Genomic DNA, 9,893 nt, shown 5'->3' on the forward strand with positions numbered 1-9,893 from the left:
AAGAGGGGTGTGGACAGAGTTCTAGCGTTTGATTGACATTCCATCGCTCCTCTCAGTGCACACACTCATCCTACACACTGTAGAAGCACAGTTTAGGAAGAGTCCAGACGGTTCTAGAAGCTGAGGATTTCTCGAAGACGTTCAGCTGGTATAAAACCTTGCCAGTTGTCCTCCTCCTCCCCATCTTTGCCGTTAGCTGTCTGGGTTGTGTTTAGTCGGGGACCAACTTCTGAAGAAGAGTACAGGGACATTTCCATCCACAGTAAGGTAAGAAATGAAATAACATTTTCCAACAGTAAGATGAGTGTCACTCTCCAATTAATACAGTCAGTGGTAGTCCAGTCTATAAACAAAATATATAGATGATATTTTATTTCTTTGCCATCAGAATAATCCACCCAAAACATTATTTAGTTGCAATGAATTGTATTGTACTTTTCCTAATTTCCGTACATTATTTCAACATAGCCCACCATCCATACGTTTGCATTCATTATATTATGAAGCTGACCTATAAAACCTGCAGTATATCCCGTCATGGATCTTGACTGTCTGTCACACTTTGATCATCATTTTCCGAAACTGATTTTCATTCACTTTAATAAACAATAACTATTCATCACGATTTGGATCATATTTCTAAAAGTAGGAAATTCATTAATATAAACATAACTCGTTATAATACACAGTCGCGAGGAGGAGATTGCGATATGATAGATAGAAACTGATTATGCGCTGGTAGGTTCTAGAATCATGTTATTTACCGTACGAACCGGCAGGTGGAGCATGTTTGTCCGCTGTTACTTCAAGCCACGTGCTTTCGGTCAGATTACACTGAGATTTGACGATGAATGAATATATATATATATATATTTATATATCCCTCCCTCTAAAAACTGTTGCTTAATAATTAGCGCATCGTCATTATGGCTGGTACTTCCATAGCCTACCAGCAGTGTGGAATGTAGAATATTTGATTCTATTACAGTGCGCCTGTTCAGAGTAGATAGTTATCCATTGATGTCATTTCCTTACAAGGAATTTATTTCAGTTTATTTTGTTGAATACTTTGCTCTCTGAAATAAGCTATGTAAAATATACTTATTACATTTTGAAGGAAACATTTGGAAAAGTGTTCATATTTTGGGGGGGGGGGATTATATTTATGACTGATATGTGGTAGTCTCACTTTGCTATCTTTAGATGAATGCACTAACTGTAAATCACTCTGGATAAGAGCATCTGCTATAAATGCCTAAAATGTGGCAAGGACCTGTGGCTTCTCTGCTGATGGTTTGCATTTGGTGGATTACAGTCATGAAGTCAATGCAGCTGTGAGTAACAGAGAGGACAGTCTGTTACACACCATCTGTCTGTTTTAAGCTATAAATCCCTTACAGAACTCCATGCAGGTGCACAAGCTAGTGCGCACATTAAAGGCCCAGTGCTGTCAAAAACATGATTTCCTGTGTTTTATATATTTCCACACAGGATTGGAATAATCCTGTGACATTTTGAAAATGATGATAACTCCCTTTTAGTGTAAGAGCGGTTTGAAAAGACCACCTGACATTTCAGCCTGTTTTGGTGGGATGGAGTTTTGGCCTGTCTGGTGACATCACCAGGTGGTAAATTAGTTAAAGATGCAATATGTAACTTTTTGGGCGACCTGGCCAAATGCACATAGAAATGTTAGTTATAGATCTGCATTCTCATTGAAAGCAAGTCTAAGAAGCGGTAGATCTGTTCTATGTGCACTATTGTTATGCTTCCCTTAACTTTAGATTTTGCATCTTACTTTTGGTTTTGTACACCAGCTTCAAACAGCATAAAATTATTATAGAAAATATATTTCACAGCGGTTTAGATTGTACAATGATTCTCGACACTGTACTTGGTTGTTTTGTCACATGAACTGAAATTAGCTAAACTATTTGAATTTTTGCAACCAGGAAATGGTTCAGTGATTTCTACATAGTACACCTTTAATAGGCCAATAAGAAAGATACTTCCAAACCTCTCTGCCAATAATGGCTAGTTTTCAGTTTCCCACTCAGTCCACTCCCAGACAGTTCTAGCAAAATTCTTGCTTGAGGAAATAGCTCTTTGCTAAGAAGCTGTTTTTGTTGCTGTTTTCAATTAAAATGATCACAAAATCACAGTAAGGTACTTAATTATTTGATATTGAGATTAAAATGACTGCATTGGACCTTTTTTTAAGTCTGAAACTCAAATGTCAGGTCCAGCCTTGTCTTATGGTTTTGAGAACTAGTATTGTGCCAGTGACATCCCTACTAGCCACTCACTGACTGTCGTTGACCTGATGGAGCTGTCTGGACTGCCATGACCATACTGATACACAGTGGTTCATTTGGGGATGGAGTTGAAAAATGTGTTTTTGTCGGTGATGTCAGATTGCACAACTTCGGCTGCACTGACAGTTCAAGGAGTGATGCAACCCGTCAGAAGACAATCTGGTGTTTTGTCTCCTTCTCAGAGTGTGTCTCTGTTGTCTCCACAGATGCCGGAAGCCCATGACACTCCGATGGAGGAGGAGGCAGAGACCTTTGCCTTCCAGGCTGAGATCGCCCAGCTGATGTCCCTGATCATCAACACCTTCTACTCCAACAAAGAGATCTTCCTTAGGGAGCTCATCTCCAACTCCTCAGATGTGAGTACTTCAGACACCACAAGCACTTAGACTACTTGGTAGTTTAGCATTATTTGACAATTCATAAAATACACAGGCATTTTACTTAAATTCCTTGTTTATTGCACCACTATTAATATTTGAAGTATCTTTAGATTGTTTTAATTCATATTTTATTACACACAATAAAATATTGATGTAGCCTGCAGGATACATTTACATATAATTAAGAGTTTTGTTAATCTCGTGCTGAGGTCAGTGTGAAATCAAAATTCAGATTTATTTAGACTTATTTATTTTCAATCAACTACTAGGCTCTGGACAAAATCCGCTATGAGAGCCTGACAGACCCGACCAAGATGGACTCTGGCAAGGACCTGAAGATCGAGGTCATTCCCAACAAGGAGGAGCGCACCCTGACCCTGGTTGACACTGGCATCGGCATGACCAAGGCTGACCTGATCAACAACCTGGGAACCATCGCTAAGTCTGGCACCAAGGCCTTCATGGAGGCCCTGCAGGCTGGAGCTGACATCTCTATGATTGGGCAGTTCGGTGTGGGTTTCTACTCCGCCTACCTGGTGGCTGAGAGGGTGACTGTCATCACCAAGCACAACGATGATGAGCAGTACATCTGGGAATCCTCTGCTGGCGGATCCTTCACCGTCAAAGTCGACACGTCAGGTAAAGACAGATTATAGTTTTACAGTAAACTGTACGACTTAACTCTATGTTATCATATGAATCGGTGTGAACTGAAAATATGTGTAGGCCTACAGTTACAATATATAATGTAGGCCTACAGTTAGACTGTTTTCCTGGTATGGTCTGTTCTAAACGCTGACTTGACTCCCATGTCTCTCTCCTATAGCTGAGTCTATTGGTCGTGGCACCAAGGTGATTCTGTACCTGAAGGATGACCAGACAGAATATTGTGAGGAGAAACGGGTCAAAGAAATCGTAAAGAAGCACTCCCAGTTCATCGGATACCCCATCACACTCTTTGTAAGAACTAGTAGGCGTGAGTGGATTAAATTGTAACCAGTGTGAAATCAACCCCTAGGTGTAGTGGAAACTCCACTGAGTGATTACTAAGTTGTTGGAAGTACATCTCAAGGATCCTTTCAGATTTGCATAAAAGAGGTCAAGGGAGGGGGTAGGAAGAGATTTCAGATTGGAAAAGTGATTGGACGATAAATTGATGCTGATAACTTTTTTCACTTTTTGCATTTTTATATTGAATGTGAAACAGGCACACAAATATTTCTGCCAACTACCCTCTAAAAATGACGTACTGTACATCAACTCTGTCCCCTAACATGCCCATGATCCTCTCTGTTCAGGTGGAGAAGGAGCGCGACAAGGAAGTGAGTGATGATGAGGCAGAGGAGGAGGAGAAGGAGAAGAAGGATGGGGAAGGAGAGGAGGACAAACCTGATATTGAGGACGTAGGCTCAGACGAGGAGGATGACCATGATCATGGCCATGACGGCGCATGTGGGGACAAGAAGAAGAAGAAGACGAAGAAGATCAAGGAGAAGTACATTGACCAGGAGGAGCTGAACAAGACCAAGCCCCTTTGGACTCGTAACCCTGATGACATCACCAATGAGGAGTACGGAGAGTTCTACAAGAGCCTGACCAATGACTGGGAGGAACACCTGGCTGTCAAGGTGAGGATATTCTATTTATATTGGCCAACAGAATAAGTTTCCACACTGTTTATTTACAAAGTTTCACTCTGATTTGTAAAGTCATAGGTAGTACCAGGATTGGTCAGTTAATAATGCTTGAGCTAATTTCATAATGGCATACAAGAAGATTTCTTTTTTGTTAGTTGTTGACCTTCTGTTTTCTTCTACAGCACTTCTCAGTGGAGGGCCAGCTGGAGTTCCGTGCACTGCTCTTTGTGCCTCGCCGCGCGCCCTTTGACCTCTTTGAGAACAAGAAGAAGAAGAACAACATCAAGCTGTACGTCAGGAGGGTCTTCATCATGGACAACTGTGACGATCTGATCCCTGAGTACCTCAGTAAGTCAGACAGAACTGAAGTAGATGCTCACATAGAGCAGGTCTGTGAATGATTAACACAGCTATAATTCATCTGACCCATATTGTCTCTGTCATTCTCTCCAGACTTCATCAAGGGTGTGGTGGACTCTGAGGATCTCCCCCTGAACATCTCCAGAGAGATGCTGCAGCAGAGCAAAATCCTCAAGGTGATCCGGAAGAACCTGGTTAAGAAGTGTATCGAGCTTTTCACAGAACTCTCAGAGGACAGAGAGAACTACAAGAAGTACTACGAGCAGTTCTCCAAGAACATCAAGGTCAGTTTCATACTGATGTGACACTGTAAACATAGTAATAATGGATTGTATTATTTATACAGAGCTTTTCACTAGTTTTCTGACAATCGATGTGTAACAGCAGCACCCACCACATGGGTGGTACACGGCAACCATTTTGTGCCAACATGCTCACCACACATCAGCTATCATCATTGTAACATTACCTTCAAGGTCAGCCTGAACTAAACCTAGGTTGCGACAGTCACCTTGTATCTAGTGGTATAATAGGATGTAGAAGACAATCTAGGTGGATACTATGTCATATACCCACCTGTTCTTTGAAGAATCATTGGGGAACATTCTGAAAGGTGTAGCTGTGGAATGTTCCACTAACCTTTAACTGGTCGCCACCTGTCTGATCCCCTCGCCACCTGTCTGATCCCCTCGCCACCTGTCTGGTCCCCTCGCCATCTTGTCTCCTCTAAACCTGATATAAGCTGCTTAGGGCCCTGTCACTCAGAGTGCTCCTTACCGCCATCTTCTGTCTTGCTGAAGTGGGTTTGCATGACTAGGGTCAGCCTCTATGGCATATTGTCACAGTTATTGCATACATCTTAAGGTAGGCCTTGGAGTCCAAGTTAAAACAATCTGCAGGGGGCACACCTTTCATGTCCTCCGAAATTATGTGAAATCTGGCTCTAATCTTAAAGGACGTTTACCTTACTGACACAAGGCAACAAACTAGCCCCTTCTAGATATCATATTTGTCAGAACTTTGGGTTACTTCCTGGAAAATGTAAAAGTCTCGTAACGCATCAAGATACTTTCTGGGTGACTTGTTGTTTAACTGAGATCTCCTGTGTTTTCTTTCCCAGCTGGGTATCCATGAGGACTCTCAGAACCGTAAGAGGCTGTCAGACATGCTGCGCTACTACACCTCAGCCTCAGGGGACGAGATGGTCTCCCTGAAGGACTACGTCACACGCATGAAGGACACCCAGAAACACATCTACTACATCACTGGTGAGGAAACACACTCCTCACTGTACAGCCCAGTTCATAGGTTGTCAGATGGAAAGAACCTGTTTGCTCAAGTTGCTTTACCTACTGCATGTTTCAGGCGAGACCAAAGACCAGGTGGCCAACTCCGCGTTCGTGGAGCGCCTTCGCAAGGCCGGCCTGGAGGTGATCTACATGATTGAACCCATTGATGAGTACTGTGTCCAGCAGCTGAAGGAGTACGATGGCAAGAACCTGGTCTCTGTGACCAAGGAGGGTCTGGAGCTGCCTGAGGATGAGGACATGAAGAAGAGACAGGAAGAGCAGAAGTCTCAGTTTGAGAACCTCTGCAAGATCATGAAGGACATCCTGGAGAAGAAAGTTGAGAAGGTGAGGACGCTTAATCACACACTGCTTACACAGATATCATGTTGCTGAAGAGGTCCTTTATGAGGCAAATGTCAGGGGGCTTCACTCTACCTCAAAATGTCACCAATAAACCCCACTTTATTTACAAGCTCACTGACAGTACAACGATTGCCTGATTCAATGCTGTTCTGATCATCTTCCTAATAACCAACCTATCCTAACCCCCCCCCTTAGGTGACAGTGTCCAACCGCCTGGTCTCCTCCCCCTGCTGCATCGTGACCAGCACCTACGGCTGGACAGCCAACATGGAGAGGATCATGAAGGCCCAGGCCCTAAGGGACAACTCTACCATGGGCTACATGGCTGCCAAGAAGCACCTGGAGATCAACCCAGACCACCCCATCGTGGAGACCCTGAGGAAGAAGGCAGAGGCTGATAAGAATGATAAGTCTGTGAAGGACCTGGTCATTCTGCTGTTTGAGACGGCTCTGCTGTCCTCTGGGTTCACCTTGGATGACCCTCAGACACACTCCAACCGAATCTACCGGATGATAAAGCTAGGCCTGGGTGAGTTGATTTGCTCAAACAAGGAGGATGTTTGTGATCAATTGTAGCCCCTTTGCCTGTAGTCCTTTTGTGTTTTCTGATCTGAAGGACCCATGTTGGTGTAATCAATAAGGTCATATTGTCTCCATCTAGCCCTCCAGTATACTTAACATTAAGTGGCCTAGATATGAGAGAGCACCTTGTTAAAGCTTCAGTAACTGACCGTGACTCATTCCTCCCCCTCTTCCCCTGTCCAGGTATTGACGAGGATGAGCTGACCCCTGAGGAGCCAACTTCAACCCCCGTCGAGAACATGCCTCCACTGGAGGGAGACGAGGATACATCCAGGATGGAGGAGGTCGACTAGACCAGCTTGCTCAGCTGCTGTGTTACTGTAACTATGGCAGTTAGCTTTGGCACTAGTAGTATTGACAGGATTAATTTGTTTGTTCATAAGCCTGGAATGTCCCCCCCCCCCCCTTGCCCTCCTACTTGATCCAAAATCCCTTGACCCGCATTGACCACATGCAGTTCAGATTCATTCCCCTACATGTTAAATTCTTTTGAAGAAAAACAAGAGCCTGTTGACACTTTTTTTTAATTTTTTTTTTATCTTGAATTGTATCAAGCATTTTTGTATTTATTGACATTCCAATGTTCTTTTGTGTGTTGACTGTATGACTTGACTGTAAATATCTTCTCGAATTGATACTAACTTCAAATGTTGGGAACCCAAAAAATAATAAAGGTTACCACGTTAACCAATTGCATTGCTTCATTTTGCTATTTGTTGTCGAATAAAATTAGCTTTTCTAGAGGTTTAGTTGGATACTGCACAAATACTCCAACGTTATAATGGTATACAGCTTCTTCTGTCAGTAGGGTAAGTTGATTAAAACAATTACATTCAGCATCCTGCCATCAAGGGAAATGAGTTATTTCTTACTTTTACCACTTTTTCTCCCCAATTTCATGGTATCCAATTGGTAGTTAGTCTTGTCTCAACGCTTCAACTCCCGTACGGACTCAGGCAAGGCGAAGGTCGAGCTGTGTATCTTCCGAAACAACCCAACCAAGCCGCACTGCTTCTTGACACAATGCCCACTTAACCCAAAACCCAGCTACACCAATGTGTCGGAGGAAACGCTGCACCTGGCGACCATGTCATCGTGCACTGCGCTAGTGCACAATGGGACAAGGACAACCCTGCCGGCTAAACCCTCCCCTAACCCGGATGACACTGGGCCAATTGTGCGCCACCCCATGGGTCACGACAGCATGGGCTCTGTCACGCCCTGGCCTTAGTATTCTTTGTTTTCTTTATTATTTTAGTTAGGTCAGGGTGTGACATGGGGAATGTTTGTGTTTTGTCGTTTTGGGTGGTTATATGGAAAAGGGGGTGTTGGGTTTAGTGTATGAGTTTGTGTTGAGTGAATGTTTCTAGGTATGTCTATGGTTGCCTGAGTGGTTCTCAATCAGAGACAGATGTCTTTCATTTGTCTCTGATTGGGAGCCATATTTAAGGCAGCCATGGGCATCATGCATTTGTGGGTAATTGTCTATGTTCTATGTTGCATGTGTGCACTAGTTCTTGCATAGCTTCACGTTCGTCTGTTTGTTGTTTTTGTTTCGTTTGTTCATCTTCAAAATAAAGAGAAGATGTATTTTTCACACGCTGCGCCTTGGTCCTCTCTCTCACCACAAGACGATCGTGACAGGCTCGAACCCAGAATTTCTAGTGGCACTGATAGCACTGCAATACAGTGCCTTAGACCACTGCATCACTCAGGAGGCCATAACAAGTATTATTTCTAACAAAGATGTCTATATATCTCAGAATGTTGTGTTTCCCTGGAAATGCTCAGAATTCGTTTTAACATTACAGTTTTGAAAACCATAGCTTGTCCAAAAAACTGGTCTCCTGGCACAACTCATCCCAGGACTGGGGTAAGTTGAGTCACGGTACAGCATAAGTTAGGCCACCTACACATTTCTGTACTGAATTAAATATTACCACTCTTTTTTAAATCTTTTATCTTTATTTCCCTAACTCAATTCAACACAATCACAAGTGCTTTTTTGTTCTAATCATTTTAAACATATTTTAACACAGCCTTAACACCTTACACTTGACTTTTTTAAAACACTTTAAACATGGGGCAGGCCCTGTTAACTCATATCCCAAGTGATAATGCCTTGAATTATGCCTGGGAAGAAAACATTTACATTTGCTCAACTTGCCATTGGCTTACCCATTTTCTCAACTTACCCCAAGGCCATTGGTTCAAATTACCCCAAGGCAAACATTTTGACTCTATTAGCCCACAAAGCTTCAAGGATGCAATTTCATGCTAGGTTTAAGACCTCATATTGAAACTAATAACCCAACTGATGAAAAGAACAACCTTAAAATGATCTACTTTGGTTTAGAGGTTTCATCAATTAATTTGACCTTGTGAAGTTTCTTACCACTTTTTCCATGTTTCTTCCTCCACACATTCCATGAAATGACCTCTTCCTAAATATTTGGTCAAATTATTAATTATACATTTTGTGGGTGTCTCAACTTACCTGTTTGGCTCAACTTACCCCACTCTACCCTACTGTGCTGACAAATACTTTGCATTACAATCATTGTCTACGATAACAATTACATAGTTGCTTAGCCTATGAATAGACACCACGAATGGATGGAGAAGAACTCCATAATCAGAATACATATGCAACACAACATTATGCACTTTCATGGCATCTGCGTCTACTATGCTCTCCCTAACAGACTAACAGAGATAGTTGGCATATTCAACATGATGAGAAACTGCAATACTAGTACCAGCTACATACTATTTGCTGTATGTCTCCAGCAGTTGAAAATTTTAAAAAAAAGTTACAACCATACAACAACAAAAAACTGCTATCTACCTGCCATGTTGGAGTAGGAGCCAGATAGACACCCATCCAACTTGACTGATGTCAACCAGCTGCAGTTTAAACGTGTCTTGCCAGCAGGGCGGGTGCCAATGGGTTGGTGCTCCTATGCA

The 9,893-nt window shown here is 42.6% G+C and overlaps 1 protein-coding gene across 2 annotated transcripts; it reads left to right on the plus strand.

The window, feature by feature from the left end:
* Positions 1-133: 133 nt before the first annotated feature.
* LOC120019135 (heat shock protein HSP 90-alpha-like) lies at positions 134-7,618 on the plus strand. 2 transcript variants are annotated; one of them, XM_038962409.1, is made up of 11 exons: positions 134-267; positions 2,522-2,671; positions 2,965-3,334; positions 3,522-3,655; positions 3,994-4,323; positions 4,515-4,680; positions 4,786-4,976; positions 5,813-5,960; positions 6,058-6,326; positions 6,540-6,873; positions 7,110-7,618. In XM_038962409.1, exons 2-11 carry the CDS (start codon positions 2,522-2,524, stop codon positions 7,217-7,219), a joined length of 2,202 nt encoding a protein of 733 aa, XP_038818337.1. In that variant the 5' UTR covers positions 134-267; the 3' UTR covers positions 7,220-7,618. The 2 variants fall into 2 exon arrangements, with proteins under 2 accessions (XP_038818337.1, XP_038818338.1); XM_038962410.1 differs by lacking the exon at positions 134-267 and adding an exon at positions 2,161-2,166.
* Positions 7,619-9,893: the final 2,275 nt, after the last annotated feature.

Source organism: Salvelinus namaycush, chromosome 24 (assembly GCF_016432855.1).
Source record: "Salvelinus namaycush isolate Seneca chromosome 24, SaNama_1.0, whole genome shotgun sequence".
NCBI lineage: Eukaryota > Metazoa > Chordata > Actinopteri > Salmoniformes > Salmonidae > Salvelinus > Salvelinus namaycush.

Excerpts from the sequence above, each read along its gene's own strand:
- LOC120019135 (XM_038962409.1), top strand. The coding sequence starts at position 2,522 with ATGCCGGAAGCCCATGACACTCCGATGGAGGAGGAGGCAGAGACCTTT. Across the intron at positions 4,681-4,785 it reads TCTGATCCCTGAGTACCTCA|ACTTCATCAAGGGTGTGGTG; the intron begins GTAAGTCAGACA and ends CATTCTCTCCAG. Across the intron at positions 6,327-6,539 it reads TGGAGAAGAAAGTTGAGAAG|GTGACAGTGTCCAACCGCCT; the intron begins GTGAGGACGCTT and ends CCCCCCCCTTAG.